Source organism: Mirounga leonina, unplaced genomic scaffold, assembly GCF_011800145.1.
Source record: "Mirounga leonina isolate KUSES-001 unplaced genomic scaffold, KU_Mleo_1.0 Mir_174, whole genome shotgun sequence".
In the NCBI taxonomy this organism is placed as follows: domain Eukaryota; kingdom Metazoa; phylum Chordata; class Mammalia; order Carnivora; family Phocidae; genus Mirounga; species Mirounga leonina.
Genome location: NW_023270451.1, coordinates 74,899,769 through 74,919,345, shown reverse-complemented (window position 1 = coordinate 74,919,345; position 19,577 = coordinate 74,899,769). Strand labels below are relative to the sequence as shown.

The 19,577-nt window shown below is 41.0% G+C and overlaps 1 protein-coding gene across 1 annotated transcript in view; it reads left to right on the top strand.

Annotated features, from left to right (window-relative positions):
* Positions 1–19,577, top strand: part of DGKI (diacylglycerol kinase iota) — a 428,452-nt gene that overhangs the window by 198,444 nt on the left and 210,431 nt on the right. The window contains exons 7-8 of the mRNA XM_035021183.1: positions 12,885–12,956; positions 16,376–16,492. Of these exons, the coding sequence (XP_034877074.1) occupies positions 12,885–12,956; positions 16,376–16,492 (189 nt within the window). The remainder of the gene's footprint in view (positions 1–12,884; positions 12,957–16,375; positions 16,493–19,577) is intronic.

Genomic DNA, 19,577 nt, shown 5'->3' with positions numbered 1-19,577 from the left:
GCTTCATAAGTATATACTTATCTCCAGACTCATCAAGGATGTCAATCCTACCTCCACAAGGTAGTTAAAAAAAAAAGAAAAAGAAAGGGAACAAGGGCTGAGGGCTCAGAAGCAGTGCACTTCAGTCCCCAGGGGTTGAGTCACTCAGTTCTCACTCAGTTCTGTAGGTCCATTTTGGTATGGCCACTTTTCCTTGGTCAGTGTCCTGGGAGTTACAGCTCATGTGGTGCTCTGATCACCCTGATCCCTGTTGCTCTTTCTTCAGAAGTGCCTTCACTGTGAAGGCACTAGGATGGTGCAGAGGGAGGAGTTGAACTGCAGAAAGTTTGCCCCAGTGGGTAATCTGGGTGCCAAATAGATTCTTCTTGCCTACCTTGTCAAATAACAACTATACCTCTACCTAATGATCAGGAGCAATTACTACTGCCAAGATGGTGACTCCTTCCTGTGCCTGCTACTCTCTTGACACAAAGATCCCAAAATAACTGGCCTAGTGGTAGTTTAAGTTTTTTAAGGGCCTCCTGTTACATCCCACGGTGGAGATGTTCCCCATCTGGGATTCAGACCCCCAGAGCCCAGAGTTCTGGGGATGGGAAACACAAATTCCCCAAGTGGGCCAATGGGAATGATGGAAGACAGGGCTGCTCCTACTCCTTGGGTTCTGCATCCATGTATTTTACCCTGGAAACAACAGCACTGTGAAATGATCATGGATTTAGTGAGTACACTGAGCCTGGAGAGTGGTGCTCATTAGGGTATCTTCTGAAAGCTGGATTCTGTTAACATCTTCAAAAGCCATTCCAACTCTCTGTTAGGCCTGAGGCTCCTGGATGGTGTGGGATGTGATAGGACCAGTATATTTTATGGCTGTGTACTCACTTCTGCAACTCCATTGTTGTCAAATAGTTTCTCCAGTCTGACAGAGTTATGCAAGCTCCTGTGTTGGTGGGTCACATACTCTGTAAGCCTTCGCATAGTGGTGCCAACCAAAACCCAGCAGCAGGGAAAGGTAAGCCCATACCCAGAATGTGTGTTGATTCCAGTCAAGATCAGTTGCTGCCCCTTCCACAGTGGAAAGGATTCAGTGCGATCAATTTACCATCAAGTAGCTGGTTATTACCTTTGAAGGATGGTGCCATATTGGGTGCTCAGCCTTGGTATCTTTTGCTGGCAGGTTAGACATTCAGCAGGGGCAGTGACCAGCTCAGTTTTGGTGAGTGAAATCCCTTGCTGTTGAACCCAAACAACATTCACGCTGCTATCACGGCAACTCCACAGGAGTCCCTTGTGCCATGGATGGCTCATGACAGTGTGGAGTCCACGTTACTAAGTTTTTAGTTCTTATAAAGTGAGAGCTCACTGGTGGATATTAATATGTAATACAATGATCTTCACTCCTTGTACTTACTCTCATATGTTCATCCACGTGCCTCTTCCCACACCTCCCTGTTTCCTTCTAAGCCTTTGATCAACTAGCCAAGCTATTCACCATTGCCTGTAAGTCATTATATATTCATATATCAGGCTATCTATCTTTTCACACAAAGTGGATGACCAGCTACCCTACCTGAAATTATGTTCATTGGGAAGATTTCTTCCTACTTACATTTCTCTGGGCCATTCCTGAGTAGACTTTAGTGAAACAGTAGCCACCTATGACCTGGACTCATAGGCCAACTTGACCCAGCTGTAAACCAATCTCAGCTTTTCCCTCCTCTGTCAGATGGTCCTTAGGGACCTCCATATTTCCATAGGTGTGAGTCAAATGAGAGGCCTGGTACTATACGTGAGAGTGGATGATATGGGGAGTCTGAGTTACCTACTCAGACATCTTACTTGTGGTCTTTGGAACTGCTCATGCCAAATCCCAGATGGTCCCAGTTAAATATAATGATGGATTGCAGCTGGGCCCACCCAACTTTATGGCTTAGTGATCTGACAGAACCCAGGTCATGACCTTCTGGTGATTTGTAGTCAGGTATTCTTCCAGCAGAGCAGAGTAGTATAGGAGCGGTTTGTTGAAGGATATATGGTTCTCTCCTGCAGATGGCACAACCTTGTTTCAGAATCCAGTCCATGTTGTGATTCTCCCATTGGTGCTTGCCATAAACCCCACAGGGCATCTTTTCTCCTCCACAATATCTCTAGTAGCATGGAGTCGTCTTGGTTGTATGGCCCAAGTGATAGGGGTACTTTCTTTGCAGACTGGCTCTGGGTGCAGAGCTGTTTTCTGCTCTGGGCTCTACTCTAAGCTGGAAGCATTTAATGTCATCCAATAAATGGATCAAGACAGTATTCTTCAGTGTAGAGTATGCTGCCTCCAGAATTCAAAGAGAACTACACAGTGCTGTGCATCATTGCTAGTAGTCAAATTGTGAAAAGTAATAATCTTTCCTTTAGATTGGACAGGATGTTCTTGCATGCCCTCGACCACTAAACCCTAGAAGCTTCACTGATGTGTGGGACCTCTCTTTTTTAGTAGTCTTATTAAGACCTCCAATGTACTTGCCATTTCTTGCCATCCATTTAGACATGATGTCATTGATACAGTAAACCAAGTGGTGTTCTGCAGAATGTTCGTATGGTTCATGTCCCTTTGCACTACATTTGGATAGGATTCAGAGGAGTTAAAAGCCCTGTTAACTCTACCAGGTGAATGTAAACAGTTTTTGATTCTCTTTTCAGAAAGGAATGGAAAATTGGCCAAATCAGTGGCCCTATGTCATACACTCAAGGTCAGAAGATCCCTGCATTTAGATACACTGGGTTGAATTTGTGGTAATCCAGCATTATTCTCCAGTATAATGTCTGGTTTTGTAAGAGCTCTGCTTGTGAATTAAATGGGGATGTTTTGGGGACCACTACCATGGCTTCTTGTAGTCTTTAAGGGTGGCATATAAAGGGGTAATAATTTTAAAAAACATAAACACATACCATTGTCATAACTTAAAAATTGATCATTTAATATCACCTAGTGCCCATTACTTTTGAGAATGTGACACTGGTTTTGATTTAGATATGACTGGGAGGGTGGTTTATGGTTTCACTTGGGCTTCCTCCCTATGTCAGCTCTTGCACAACAGGCCAAGAAACCAATAATTGGAGTTCTGCCAAATATACCAGATATGTTCACTCTAATTACACAATGAGGGATCAGGGAAATTAATCCTGGTGGATTTGTGGAGCCGGTAGACTCTCTGTGAACCCGTCCAGGCCCAGGGCTTTATTTTTTTAATTGGACCTCGTACATCCCTACTCTAACAGGGCACCAAGATGTTTCTTCAAACCCAGGTACTTGGGTATGCATATCAACTTGGACTCTTGTCCAGTAGTCTTTAGAATATTTGGACATTTCTGCTTCCCCAGTGTATAATTACCCAAGTAAATGTCTGTAGATCCTTTTAGTTAGAGGCTGGGGAAATGTTGCTATAGACCCTTGCTATGATGTTACAGGATTTTTCTCCTGTGGACTTGCTCTCTCTAATCAGTGTGTTTTATCTTTGAAAACTGGCTTAAGTACAGAAATGAGGCAAAAGATTATGAGTCTTTGGGAGCATTTGTCCTCATATCTCTTGATCCTCCATTCTTAATTTCTTGTCATTGTATGGCTTGAGCAATATTCATTTTATCTGATAATCCACCTTACCTCTAGGGAGGTCATGCTGTACTGACCATTTGATAGCTCCCTATAGGTCAAGCCCCCTTGGCTGCAACTTCAATCTTATAGTAATTGTACCCACCTTGCTTCAGTGGTTAAGTGCTGTCATGTGGTCCCTATTATTTTGGGTTGTGCCATCTGCAGGAGAGAACCACATATCCTTCAACAAACCGTTCCTACACTACTCTGCTCTGCTGGAAGAATACCTGACTACAAATCACCAGAAGGTCATGACCTGGGTTCTGTCAGATCACTAAGCCATAAAGTTGGGTGGGCCCAGCTGCAATCCATTGCTGTCAGAATGCTCATTCCATAAGGCATTTCCTACCATCAGATCTAACCTACAGAGGAGAGCTTCTCAACAATGATGGTGTCCTTCTTACCAGTTTTTCACTGCTTTTGTAAGGGGAGTATCCTTTGCATCCTCTTGCAGAACAGAGTCAACTGATGGATTTTCCAGCTGTACCTAATACAGCAACTCTATCATGCCTATTTCTGTGAGATTTTCATCACTTCTATCACAGCAATTCTAAAATTTCTACTTTACTTAATAATGCCATTGAGTGTTAGCATCATCTTCTGGGGTTCCTGATAATGTGCTAAATGCACTATTATAGAGGAGTGATCCCACACTGAGAGACTCCTTTATCCAACTTGATGTCCTGCCTCCTTTTATTCTGAACCTTCAGGATGCAGTCCCGTATATACTTTCCCATTCCAGCTGCTACATACTGGGTATGTCCTGCAGCCAGATCTTTTGAGATGCAGTCTGTTCTTTCTTAGTGCCTATATACCACCCTGGCTGAGCATGTTGATGTGAAAGGTTATTAGGTCATTTGAAATACTACCAGGAAGAGTAATGCAACACTAGGTGGTGTTTGAAAACTTGAACAACAACAACAACAAAAAAAGGGGCGCCTGGGTGGCTCAGTCGTTAAGCGCCTGCCTTCGGCTCAGGTCATGATCCCAGGGTCCTAGGATCGAGCCCCACATCGGGCTCCCTGCTCGGCGGGAAGCCTGCTTCTCCCTCTCCCACTCCCCCTGCTTGTGTTCCCTCTCTCGCTGTGTCTCTCTCTGTCAAATAAATAAAATCTTAAACAACAACAACAACAAAAAACAGTCCTCATTAAGTCGAATAGAAATGCCAGAATTGCTGTGATAGAGAAAGAGACCATCAAAATCTCACAGAAACAGTGGCTCTATTAGGTAGAGCTGGAAAATCCATCAGTTGACTATTAAACCCTTAAAATGGAGTCAGAACTATTTCTAGACAGCAGAATCCTTTCTTTCTCTAAAGGCATACATTATATGGTGATATTACTTTGACATAAATTTATGAAACCAGGAGGGGCGCAATCTGAGAATTTTGGCAAATATTCTAAGTCTCTTTCTCAGCTGTCTGGGGGCTGTTAGAGCAAAATAGCCTAAATTTGCACAAAAAGAAAGTGTAGTTAGTTCTGCCAGCAGAAGACCATTTTCCTCAATTAGTTAAGGGTAAAAGTACAGCTAATTATCTCCTGGAATGTCATACTGTCAGCAAGATTATAGGTTATATGGCTTCTCTGAGAAGCTGCAATGATTTGTATTTGGTAACTGTAGTAACATCAGTCCTATCTTTGGGAAAAGTTGTTTTTAAACAAAACAACCTGCTTGGTGAATATTATCCGTGTTATAATTTTATTGGTATCAATCATGGGACAATCAGATGAAATTAATTTTCATGGATCATTATCATAATTGTAGCTGGTTGTATCATTAGGAAAATACTTTCATAGAAGGAACTTCCCTGGTATTCTAGGACAAAGATACAGACCCAACAGTTAATGTTTTATATGCAGTTTGGGCCAGATTGAGTATAACAGTAAGTATCTGTATAAAACATTTTTGTCCTAGAATCCAGCTAGTCATAAAAATATGAAGTATAAATATCACAGTTAAAAATAGTTAACATGTAAATTAAAATGTAAATCAGCAGCCATTGTTATAGGCTTAATCTTAATTATTCCTTAATTGCAAGGTCCTGGGTTGCAAGTCGTCTGCTTCCCTGAAGTCATCTGTCTCTGAAATGACTAAATTCTGGAAATCACATCTTAGACTCTCCATACAGTCTGACAAGTTCATGGTAGCAATGTTAACTTTACTAAGATGGCTGTGCCCCAAATTTTGCTTCCTCAATTTATGATCTGTAGTTTATAGCAGGGGCCTTCAGATAAACTAATGGAAAAAGCAGAAACTATGAGGATAATAAGATTGACTAGCTCTGATTAATGCATTGTAATTACCGGCAACATCAGAATGGAAGGACACAGAATGTTTTATTGAAAAATAATAAAGTGTCAATCTGTGTGTTTAAGTCAGCAATTATCCCAGAGCAAGAGCATATTAGGACAATAAAGGCATCGATAAATTTTCAGAGCCTTTAATTAATGCTGTAAATTGTATTATAATTAAACCCAAGAGACAAGAATTTAAGATTTTTCGAAGGTAATGCTAATAAAGCTATTGTAGATTCATAATTTGCAGGACTGTCAGAAGTTATAAAAACATTGCTTCCTACAGTTTCATTTATTATAATTCATTTTAGATGACCACATAGATTTACATTTTGAAAATCTTGGTATTCATACAAATTTTAGCTTAAGACTAGCAAAACCAGTATAGGAAATTTAGGAAGTTCAGGTAAATTAGATTTTCTATGAGTAAATAAACTCTAATGTTGCATAAACTAGAATATTAATGATGCCATTTTTTTGGTATTTTTTGTTTTCTTACTGAAGTACAGTTGACACAATGTTGTATTAGTCTCAGGTGTACAACATAGTGATTTGACAAGTCTGTATGATCACAAGTATAGCTTCCATCTGTTACCATACAACGCTATGACACATCATTGACTATATTCCCTATGCTGCACCTTCTATTCCTGTGACTTATTGATTCCCTAATCGGAAGCCTGTACCTCCCACTCCCCTTTACCTGTTTTGCCCATCCACCCACACCCCTGTCCTTTGACAACCACCAGTTCTCTGTACTTATGGGTCTGTTTCTGTTTTTTGTTCATTTGTTTTGTTTTTTAGATTCCCCAGATAGTGAGATGATAGAGTATTTGTTATTCTCTGACTTAAGTATAATACCCTCTAAGTCCATCCATATTATCTCAATGGCAACTTCTTTTTTATGGCTGGGTAATAGTCCATATTCTTTTTTATGGCTGAGTTCCTTTTTCTGACTATTTGTGGTGTGTGTGTACATCTTTATACATCCATTAATGGACACTTAGGTTGCTTCCATATCTTGGCTATTATAAAGTTGCACTAGCCATAAGGGTATATATATCAATGCTACTAAATTTTCACTGGGAGAAGACCAAGAAAAAAGGCATATTATAAAAATAGCCTAATATCTACTGATTCACATTGTAGGCAAGGGTACACATATGGAAGACTGGACTGAATAGTTTGTTGAGAGGAAAAAGTCAACAACTTGTATGTTGGGTGGTGGCTTATGGTGGTTTTGTTAATTAAAGAGTAAAGGTTGTACTCTGGATAGGTCAGGATTAGTCCATGAGTCTACTGATAGTTGGTCAAAACAAGTGTCACTTTTTATTAGTTGGAAAAAAGGTTTTAGATTGGTTAGATTAGATTGGTGTGGGTCTAGGCTTGGGTCACTCAAAGGTCAAACAAGTGCCATTTTTTATTGGCTGAAAAGATGTTTTCAATTGGGTTGGTGTGGGTCTACTTTGGGGTCATTTAAAGGTCTTAGTTATTTATCAGCTTCAGCTGGTGGTGCTCAAATGTCATGGTTGTTTGTGAGCCTAAACTAGTTAAGTTAAAAGCATTTGCACTGAAACAGCACAACCAGTTTGAGATCTTTAGTGAGGTTCTGCCCTAATTGGAAACATTTCCTTTCTCATTGTATTAAATTGCTGTGGTATTTATATTCCATTGGATAAGCTTACAAGAGTGGTATAACAGTTTTTATTTTAAAATTTCATTTTTATTTTTCTAGAACTAATGAACTTGCATCTGATGAACATTGTAGATATTAAATATAGAATGTGTAAAAATACACATATTTTTCAAAAATTATAGAAGGTACTTGAGCAAAAATGCTTCAGGTTCTCTGGAGATAAATATTGACTTCGTCTTATAATTTCCTTGGGTTTGCCTTTTGCAATACTTGGTGAATCTTGGACATGGGAGTGGATGTGCGGAAGTTTATTTTGTTTTTGTTGTTTCAAGTTTTAGAGGCAAGAGCAGTATCAATTCTGTTGGATAAAATGAAGTCAAACAGAATCAGGCAGTGGTCAGGAGATTCCCTTATCCAAACCTCAGTTAAATACATAAACAGTAAAATCATTTGTTTGTTTCAAGCCCCCTCCCCCCCTTTTTTTTTCTAGTTTAAGCCAAGGCTATAGAACTGAGGGCCATTTGGTATATGCTCTAGATTGCAGAAGAGAAAGATACAGCAAAGCTTTAGCTGCTCAGAATAAGTGTTGTTTAAACTTTATTCCAAGGACTCAATTTTATTAAAAACTCAACCAAAAAAAAAATGACCTTATCTCTCAGGGTTCATGGCATTTATGATTCTGAAGTCAGATCCAAAGCATCTGACCTCACATTCCTATTTTACTCTTTGATAGTGATGAACAAAATAGTCCTTAAAAATCAGAGTCAGCTGAAATTCAGTAAGGGCATCTGTCAGTACCATAATATTAGATTTGGGCCAGCATTTAAAAATGGGTAATTAGGAATCTGGCTCTTTTTGCTGTGCTGAGATCCCAGCCAAAATCTGCCCATTGCAGGTGGTCTGTGGGAACTGGGTTCATGAAGGCTTTGATGTGGTTCTATTTATGTCTCTATGTTAGACAAGAACCCCGAAGCCATAGCTCCTGTGACTCTGCCAGACTAGCATCCAAAACAAAGCACAGACCTTGTTTCCAAGGGACCCACCACAATTCCATATGAGCACAGTGCCCAGAGCCCTAGTTGTGGATGGCCTTATTGTTTGTTTCTGCTATCGGCCTGGCTGCCGGGACGACAGTGGACTGTGTCTGTTTCTCCCTGAAGCCAGAAGGCCAATATTCAGTAGAGGGATGGGCTAATACACTCTGTACCATCAAATAGAATATCGCTAGTCCTATTAGTCACTGGAGGGTCCGTCGGCAAGGTGGTGGGACAGGTTCCTGTTGATAGAACTCAGCAATAAAAGTATTCCTTCATTTATATTTACTGGGTTATAAATATCTCTCCAGTACACTGCCTCATTTGATACTTAAAACTATTTTGTGGTATAGGAGAAGTTTGTATTTTTATTCTCATTTTCAGGTGAAAGGAGAAATTTGGAAGGGTTAAGTGGTGTGCCTCCAATCACCAGGCCAATAATTAACAGGTCCAAGAACTATTCCCAGCTTTGCCATCTCTCCATCAGCTTCTATTTGATCTTCAATCACCTGCTGTATGAGTTGACAGAATAGTGGCTGTGTAATAGCATTTAAGACTCTCTTCACCAGTACATCTGACCCAGCAACATTCAGACTTCCAGTTGTGGCTACTGCTGTGACGTCACCAATTCTACCATACTGATTGTCAGCCATGCAGCATGTCAAGGGCACAGACTTAAAAAATGAAAATCAGAATCCTACTATGCTTGCCATGTCTAGAGCGGTTGGAGGAAGATGCAGTAAGGGGCATACTTTCAGGTGGTTTGGGTTAAGTTTTTAAGGTCTGGATAGCATAAAATTTATAACTGGATCACAGTGTGGTAGCAGTGACTTTCTTATTCAATTAGAAAATACACCATGCCTGTGATTTTCAAAAAACTATGCTGAATTGTAGAGACCTGTTAAGAAATATTATGGGGTGCCTCGGTGGTTCAGTCGGTTAAGCGTCCAACTTTTGGTATCAACTCAGTTCTTGATCTAAGGGTCATGAGTTCAAGCTGTGCATTGGGCTCCACACTAGGCATGGAGCCTACTTTAAAAAAAAAAAGGAAGTATTACAAGGACTTCTCTCCAAGAGTTCATAATTCCATTGGAGAGATAATTCATGTGCACATAAAATAACCAGCAACTTAGGGCACCTGTTCATTAATGCTAAGGGGAGGACCAGGTGGAAAGGCTTATAATTTAGCAGGAGCATCACAGTGAATTGAGGGGATCTTAGAAGACTTGGATTTTCATAGTGGAAGTAAAGTCCGATGCTGTATGTGAAATAGTGGTAGGCATCTAGATGATGGCTTGAGGATAACAGAGGAAAAAAAGTGGGCAAAAACATGGAAATGAATAGAGCATGTTGGAAATATAATTAAATCCATCCCACTAAACGTAAGAATTTACAATAGTGAGGTTTGGGAGATTGATGTGCAAATGTTGGGAAGATTATGGATGGCTCTAAATGCCAGTATGATAGTTGATTCTGTAATCTTGAGGAAAGTAGTTATTTGGGTATTTTGAGACAGACACTGATATATAAGAAGTAGCTTTTTCCCTGGTGGCTGTGCCCAGGATAGAATGAAGAACACGGGGGGCGGGGGGGCACCTGGGTGGCTCAGTCGTTAAGCGTCTGCCTTCAGCTCAGGTCGTGATCCCGGAGTCCTGGGATCGAGCCCCACATCAGGCTCCCTACTCTGCAGGAAGCCTACTTCTCACTCTCCCACTCCCCCTGCTTGTGTTCCCTCTCTCGCTGTCTCTCTCTCTCTGTCAAATAAAATCTTTAAAAAAAAAAAAAAAAAAGAACACAGGGGGAAACAGACTACCCCGGGAGAAAGAAGTTAGCAAATGGAGCTAACTTTGCCATCTCTCCATCAGTTTCTATTGGATGTCCCGATGTGAAGTGACCCATCAGTGGGGCCTGAGGGCTGCTGGCTGGGAGGAGCAGGCTGGGGGGACCTGGTCATGCTGCCCCGGCTGGCCTCTGGGGTCCCTGTGCAGACCCTGCACCTGCTTCAGTATATTTGCTCTTGGCTACAGCTTCCTTCCTCACACACTCACAAATTGTAGCTATGGCCCTAAAGGGAAGTTTTATTTATCTCCCTTTCACCCGGTCCATCAAGAGTGGCCCGAGAGGTGATGGCGAACTTGGCAAACACCTCCCGTGTGAATTCATTCCTTCGTACTTGGTTCCATCTTATACCACATAGACTCATATTGAATTGAATTATACCATATTGAATTGAAAGGACCGGGCTACCTAACCCTTTGGCCCCCTGACTTTGTGTCCTCTCTGTGAGCCCTTTCTGTCAGGAGGTTCTCACTCCCGGTGCTGGGGAAGTGTGGGTTGTTGCCACACAGCAGTGAACACCACACCTATCCTAATAATGAAGTCCATGTGTGTTTTACAAACAGTGCGTCCTTACTGTGGAAAATGACAGTATTGTTGACAGGAGGAGGCAATTTTTGGGGGAGAGGTGAGCGTGTTAGGGTCCCCAAGACCACCTGTTTTGAAGATTCGCTAGGATTACTCCTAGGACTCAGTAAGTATTACAGCTGTGATTTATTACAATGAAAGGCTACAAAGCAAAATCAGCAAAGGGACAGATACATGGGGCAAAGTCTGGAGGAAACCAGGTGCAACCTTCTGAAAGTCCTTTCCTAACAGAGCCACATAGGATGTGCTTAATTCCTTTAATACGAGTTGTGACAGCACGTGTGAAATATTGTCTACTGGTCTCATTAGAGGCTCAGTGCCCAGAGTTTTTATTGGGGACTGGTTACGTAAGCACGTTCTGCATGGCACATACCCAAATCCCAGACTCTCCAAAGGAAAGCAGGTGTTCAGCAAAACCACATTGTTTGTACCAACATGTTCGGTGCAGTGAGCCGCTCTTAAGTGTTTGGGGGAATTGGGGAACCCTCTTGAAATCCAGGTTTCTAGATGCCAGCCAAGGGTCAACCTTGTAAGCAGGCCTTGTAAGGACAGCAGTCTCCAGCCTGCTGCATTAAGTCCTCTGCACTTGGAATGATTGTTAGCACTTCAGTTGCTGAGAAAGGGGTATTGATGGAGCAATGTTTCAAAATTCAGGGGAGTCTGATATTAAGTCATGTTTCTGGAAGTGAGGTTTGAGTTGGGGACAAAAGAAGAGGATTCAAGGAGGAACCACAGAGCCCAGAGGGCTGAAAGTGGTCCTGGTCTTCTGTCACGTGCAGGAGATAAGAGAAGCAGATGGAGAACATGAGTGTGTTTTAGGAACCCAAGAGAAGGGAGAGGCTCAAAATGGAAGAAGTCCTCCATTGTACAATGCTATAGATTGGTAGGAATCCTGGGGACTGCAAAAAAGTGCCATTAGGAATTCTTATAGTAATGTGTAAATTGATTTTTTTTTCTTAAAATGATCTGTACACATTAAAGCAAGACTTTTCCAGCCAGCACTTTAATAGCTTCCCTGCCCATCGCGTCTTTGTTTTCTTTTGATCACTTTACAAAATCCCTATTTCAATTTTTTTTTCATTGTCTTGCATTAGTTTATTTGGGTTTAGATGTCACAGGCAGATAGAAATGGATGAGCTTTGGTAAGGCTAAATAAAATTCTTTGAGTATTACTGCCTACTTCTCTCTGGTAATTATTTAAGGACAACAGCCGCCAAAAAGCATCTCTTCCGTTCTTGATGGAAAAGTAATTCTGTTTGTTCATTTAAGAGGATTGTGTTTGCTCTTCCATTAATCTCATTGCTGCTTGCTAGTGAAGAATGAAAATTGAAAACTGCTTGTTTTGAGTCCCAAGGGGATGGTGAAAGTGTTTGAATTTCCTACAACACCCTTGGACTCTTCCCAGACCTTGACTTCTAGGTCCTAACACTGATACTTAATTTCTCTTTTTGTGGGTTCTCAGATGTTAACGTTGTGCAGCCCCTCTGAGATGGATGCCCAGCCTTACAAAGAACCACATGACCCAATAGCGGCTTTGCCTTTGCTTATAATAAAATCCTATCTGAACCACATTTATTTGGGGAAAAGAAACAACTCTTTTTGTGGCTGACTTTGAGTAGTTAGTGGCACAGAAAATACTGGTGCCTCCTCTCATGATCCAGATGTTTCAGGAGTGGGAAGTTCTTGGATGGCAGAGAGTGGAGGACATAAGTGCTGAATGTGGCATTTGCAGTCCCTTGAGTTACCTTGAGTGGTAGGGCCACTTTTGGCCTTACTTGCTTCATTGGACTTCAGGAGGTCAAATGCGTGCTGTGATTGAAGTGGTTTTAAATTCTCTATCTCTTGTCCTAACATCCCAGGGCTTCCAGCAAAAATTCTCCTTCCACAGTAAAGAGATTGTGGCTATCAGCTGTTCCTGGTGCAAGCAGGCGGTAAGTTTGGGGACAAAATGAAACAAAATGGGCTTATGTTTTATCACAGTAGACTTATGTCATTACCCAAGTTGCTGTCTATAAGTGGAAGGTTATTCTAATTTATGTATTACTTCTCTCATGTAGGATCCTTGAAGGAAGAAAGATTAAAACTATAGAACTATAGCCTATATGACCTGGAAGAAACTATAGAGATCAATTAACCCCTTCATTTATATACACTGAAGCCTAGGATCAGAGACTGGGAAATCCTCCCCTGGTTCTAACCTGGGCCTAGAATCAAGGACTTCTCACCCCATAGACTGTATTTCTTCCACAACACTAGATTGTTGATAACTCCTCTATGGTTGGAAGTTGCAACATTAGATAATCCCTCTAACACCAGAATCCAGCCATGTTGGTTCTTGTTTTTGATGTGGGTGACTTTCTTACGGGGTGCTGTTGGGGTAAGGAGTGGTCTCGTACCCTTCTTTAGGCTTGGATATTGTTATAGCTGTGTGTATACTCATTGAAATGTAACTCTTCTTTACATTTGAGCATATATATTCATTAGGATCCAATGGTAGTTTCCCTGTTTTCCTCTTTTATCTATCCTTTGTCCATTTTTTAACACCTCTCTTCCAATCAGGTGGTTCATTTTCTTGTTTGCTTATGCACCTGTTTTGTTTTGTTTTGTTTTTAACCAGACAGTGCTAACTCATGTGTTGACAGACTATGGCCCATAGACCAAATCTGACTGCTGCCTGTTCTTATAAATACCATTTTATTGGAACACAGCCATGCCCATCCATTTATATATTGTCCATGGCTTCTTTCAGGTTACAACAGCAGAGTTGAGTAGTTGCAACAGGGAAAGTATGGCCCCCTTAAAGCTAAACTATTTACTATGTGGGCCTTTTATAGAAAAAGTTTGTGGAGCCCTGCTCTAATCTCCCAGTTCACCTACTTTGTTGAATGACTATATAATTGGGACGTAGAGTCCACTCATTGCACAGCCAGCCTGAAAAGAAAGGGCTGTAGTGTTCCAGGTAATTTAAGGGTCTACAGGAAGACTTCAGCCCTCTACACACATCAGACTTAACTAGCCAAAACAGCCCACAGGGCAGGAGCAGATACATTTAGTTGAAACACATAAAATTGACATTTTTGTGGGTCAAAAACTTTTGAATTTGGGGAATCTTATAAAGTTTGACCTAACCTCTCTGGCATAATTTCCCTAGGCACCCAAGTATCAGGAGAACCTACTGTTGCTAGGTAGGGATGCATTGGTCTGGAAAGCTCATTGCTCACTGTATCCCTATCCTGCCACATTTTCTAGGCATTTCCATCTCCCGTCAGTTTTTACACAAATAATCTTTGTGCTTCTGTTCAAGAACATGCTCACAAATGTAAGGTCATCCTAGTTCTTGAATGAAACTATACCAGCAAAGCAGTATATCCACCTGGAGAGAAAGAAGCTAATCCAGGTTCCAGTTGTCCCTGACAGTATCTGTGCTGCTAGTTTCCCTGATCTGTTGAGGCCCCACCTGTGGGAGAGCATCACTGGTGGTTTGGGCTCCTATAGACTTCGTCTGCTCCACCCCTGTGCTACCAGGCTGTGATGAGATGGGTTATCCAGCGTCCGTTAATTTGGGAACTCACTCCCACTTTACGTGGCGCACATGTTCTCTTGTCATTAATTCATAGTCCAGTTGAATCACATTGTAGGTGATTTTGCAAGAATTAAAGATACAAAACATTTTGAGACAAATTACACCAGTGATATATTTTAACCCTCCAGGTAATCCCTTCTAGGATATCTGATGTCAAACAAGTGCTGTCTATAGGCACTTTCTGCAGCAGGGGAAAAAAATGGGTTCAAGAGCTGGCTTTTTGGGCTTTAGGCTCTGACTCCACCTTGTAAAAGTTAGGCACTTTTGGACATAACTCTTAGTCTGTTGGATTGGCAATTACTCGACTATAAATTGACAGTTGAAATGGGTCATCTTGGGGGATCTTGACCATTTTAGAAATGCACTGAACATCCATTTAGGGATTTATTTGAATTGCTTAAAAGAAAGTCAATTTTGGGGGCACCTGGGTGGCTCAGTTAGCTAAGCGTCTGCCTTCGGTTCAGGTCTGGTCCCAGGGTCCTGGGATCAAGCCCCGCATCGGGCTCCCCACTCCGCGGGAGGCCTGCTTCTCCCTCTCCCACTCCCCCTGCTTGTGTTCCCTCTCTCGCTGTATCTCTCTCCGTCAAATAAATAAAATCTTTAAAAAAAAAGAGAAAAAGTCAATTTTTGAAGAAGGTATTCAAATAATATTCTCTAGTATGTCACTGTTTGCAGATCACAAATAACTGGTCATAGAGGAAATTACTGACTTATTTTGCATTCATACCTAATTAGTAATTTGCTATGGGATCATGTGAGGATAGGCAGAAATGAAGACAAATTCCCTCTGTGACATAATTGGGGTGGCCATATTTGCCAGGTTTCCTGAGACAGTCCTCATTTATGTTTGTTGTTCCAACATAATTATTAGCAGTGCTCCCTTTCATTCTTAAAATTGTTCCCATTAAGATGACAATGTATGGTTCCACTAAGTATAATACAGTAGAAACGGATGTTAAAGTTTTTAAAAATCACTGATTAAAACTTTAAGGCCCACAATTATTGTATAATGTGGATTTTGTTTACTAGGAAAAAATTGTTACCACACATCATTATCATTTTACACACAAAAGATGATGGTCACTCAGTCCATTGGTACAGAGCTAAACCACTAATCCTGAGGTATTGTTATGATCATCAGTTACATTTACTCTCTTCCTTTCAAAAACAGGAAGCCTTTTAGACTTACCAAGTGTAGTTAGGGTCATTGTATTTTTTAGCAGCCCCAGATAAATCCAGCAGAGGCAATCTCTTCGTTACCTCTTGCATTAAGGACTCTCTAGAACAGACCTGCTGCTTCTTTCCTGGGTTTCCTAAACTAGAGGGACTACCTGGGTTGGATTTACGCCTATGATTAGAAAAAAGAGGGACAGGTGAGAGAACCTGCCTTTCTGCTTGCCTTCATTGCCTCCCCAGCATTATCCCACATCAAGTCTGTGACAAGTGCAAGTCAAGTGCAACAAAATTATATCCAGGGTTAGGATTAATAGAACCCTCCGAGACCTCGTTATATAAATATCCCATTAAAAGCTTACAAAGTTTTAGCTGGCCTTGACCTACAAGATTGATTTCTTTATCAGTTTGTAAAGTGGAATGAGTTCCAAATCTGGTCTCTCAGTTCCGGGGCTGTTTGGGTGGTGATAAGGAGCATGTGTCTTCCATGTCTGCGAGGCTGGGTGAGTGCCTGTGTGCGCATGTTCTTAATTCCTTCTTGCTTTAGTGGTGCCCTTGGCCCAGGATTGTTTATTGGCCTTTTTTTCTCCTCAGTTTCACAATAAGGTGACCTGCTTCATGCTGCATCAAATTGAGGAACCCTGCTCCCTGGGGGCTCACGCTGCTGTTATTGTCCCGCCCACCTGGATCATTAAGGTGAAGAAACCTCAGGTAACTTCTGGGCCCCTGGTGCTGCTGGGCCAGTGCAGAGAAAAAGGAACTGCTGCTTCTTGCTTTTCTTGCCCTGACTCTTTTTCTGGGTTCCGAAAATCTCTGCTCTCTCATCCCCACAGCCCCATGCTTAGCTTCCCCAGTTCATTCCATTAGCCCATCACTTTACTGCAGTTGGGCTCTCTCATGGAACCAGCCTCCCTTTCCTGAAGAAATCCGAGTTCCGCAGCAGGAATGGTTCCTTCCCCTTTATGTGCTAATGGTACTCACTTTGGGTGTTCTCCTAAGTTCGTTAAAGACTAGTAGTGGGTGCAGCTAATTCTGACACACCTCTCTTCTCTTCCAGCCTGGGCATCCCCAGGGAGTGAAGGTGAGGGCAAACTGTGCAGGCTTCATTGTTTGGTTGAGCTTACCACCACTTCCAACCTGAACGGCAGACTGTGGGTCATGACCTTCCTAAATACACAAGGCCTGCCCAGAGAGCAACACTCTTTTCTTAAGGCAAAGTAGAATTTATCCTCTTAATATCTAATCTCATTCTGTATTCAGTTCTTGTTGTACATTCTGTCCTAGAGCATCTCTGCAATATGCCGCGAAACCATAGGGGTTTCTCAAAAAGGTCGTAATCTTTGATAGCCAAATTTCTACCTTCGTACCATACATCTTAGACCTTGAGCTCCAAGTTATGGGATGGCAGACTTGTAATGCTATGGTGGGAAAGATGATACCTCTCCTAGAGATGCAGCTACCATATGATGGCCTATTGAATGTAATATCTTTAAAAGATATGGCAGTCCTACTTTATACGGTCTTCAAAATCATCATGCAGTTTATTCTCACTGATTCAGTTGTATTTAAAAAACTGGTGGATCAAGGACACTGTTTTGCTTTGTGTGTTTTTACATAAAGTTCAGCTTCTGTTGATGAGTAACATTTAGTAATAAGCTTTCCTAGTTACAGTCCACAAAAGCCCTTGGGAAATCTCTTCCAGAGGCAAGTGCAGTATCTATACATTAAAAAATGGAGAGTCTAGCTTTTTCATCTTACATTTTAGAGCTGTTAAATGAGTGGCCCAAGGTGATAGCAAGTGTAGTACTGCATTTGAAATTCAAGTACCCATTCCAATTTACTGTTAATTTAAAATCTCTAACCTTTTTACTTCTTTGGTTCCCCAACCCCTAAAATTCAGTAATCTCTCTAAGAGTGTTATATTAAATATTCAGTTAAATCAACATGTTTTCACTGAAAACTTTGATGGTAATAAGAAAGCTCCTAGGCATTATGTTGTAATGCATGATCCTTGTTCTGAAGAACTGTGTAGTTTTCTTAAGGAAAGATCAGGGAGAATCTCATGAAGGAGGTGAATTTTACTCTACTTCTTTAAAGATGGGTGGGATTTAGATCGATGGAGAAGAGAGGAAATAGCAGGCAGGAGAATGGCATGAGCAAGGGTGCTGTGTCCAAAATTATATTCATGAAGCTGTGAGACTAGTTTACACTACATGGGCGGTAGTGTATTTCTGTGATGTTGCTTTCAAAGGAATGGGGTAGCAGATTGTTCACTCTTAGTTCTAAGACTGATCAGTGAGTTTGGGAGCTATGCTTCTAATCCATCTATCATAAACTTGTCCATCAGCCTTTCACCATTTTATCCATTGAAGATTATTACCTAAATCTGTTATATTAGGGGTTACCAAGAGGTGGTTTTCCCAATTTTTACTCTTCTTTATTTTCCTGCTGCTAATAAGGGAACTAAAAAATAAAGCCAATACATGACAGATGCTTGAGTATTTACCTTTATTTGTAAATTTTCAGAATAATAAGTTGGTACCTTAGCAACGTTATTAGTTGGCTAAGGGTGGTGGTGGTGGTTTTCAGAGAATATCATTATGAATTGTCAACTTACCTTATGTGATATATAAAAATCCATCGGCATCATTTTTTTATATTCATATTGTTTTATCTTTGACCAGTTAGACCCCCTTTCAGATGGCTCTTGTCTCCATTTTTCATGAGCCATGAGGGTTTTGATGCCTTCCTTGGTTTCAGGAATCATACCATGTTCCAGGATCATCTTATGCATTTCCTGCCCATACCTGGAAGCAGCCATTTCTCTGAGGAATCTTGGTTACTTTTAATGGCGGATGGTATTACAGTTCACAGTCTGGATGCTAAAGTCCATATTGATTTCATCACACACACGCCTTTTTATTGTCCTCCTCTGATTCAGAAAGTACTAATTAAGAATAAGAAAAACTAACACATATTGAATGCTTTTATATGTATCAGGAAATATTTTAAGTACTTTACATTCAGTATCTCATTTTACCATCAAGTGACCTCTGAGGCAGGTATCCTATTCCCACGTTGTAGCTGAGGAAAGTGAGAATTAAAGTCAAATAAATTACCTGGGGCCATATAGTTATTAAATAGTTTGAGGTGACATTTGAACCTAGGAATTCTGATTCTGGAAACCAAGTTCTTAATGATATGTCCTGCTGCCTCACTGTCTTACTATAGCAAGCCTTGCTAAGTCACATATCTTTAAAAATTTTGTAGTCCCTCCTCCTATGGGCCCCCAAAAGAAATAATTTAATTAATTAAATTCCATTTGAAAGCCAGTATATGACGATCATGGGGGACAATACAGTTGTTAAGAGTTCTAGCTCATGAACGATAGACTCTGAAAAACAAACTGAGGGTTCTAGAGGGGAGGGGGGGTGGGAGGATGGGTTAGCCTGGTGATGGGTATTAGGGAGGGCACGTTCTGCATGGAGCACTGGGTGTTATGCACAAACAATGAATCATGGAACACTTCATCTAAAACTAATGATGGAATGTATGGGGATTAACATAACAAAAAATTTTTTTAAAAAAAGAGTTCTAGCTCATGAGCCAGACTGCCTAGATTCTTAAACTTGCTCTGCTGTTTAATGACTTGTATAATCTCAAAGAATTTAAACTCTTCAGCTTCTCATCGGCAAAGTGTAATTAATACTAGTACCTAATTATAGGGTTTTCATGAGGACTAATGAACTAAAAAAATAAAAATAAAGCACATAAAACAGAACCTAGCTCATTGGAA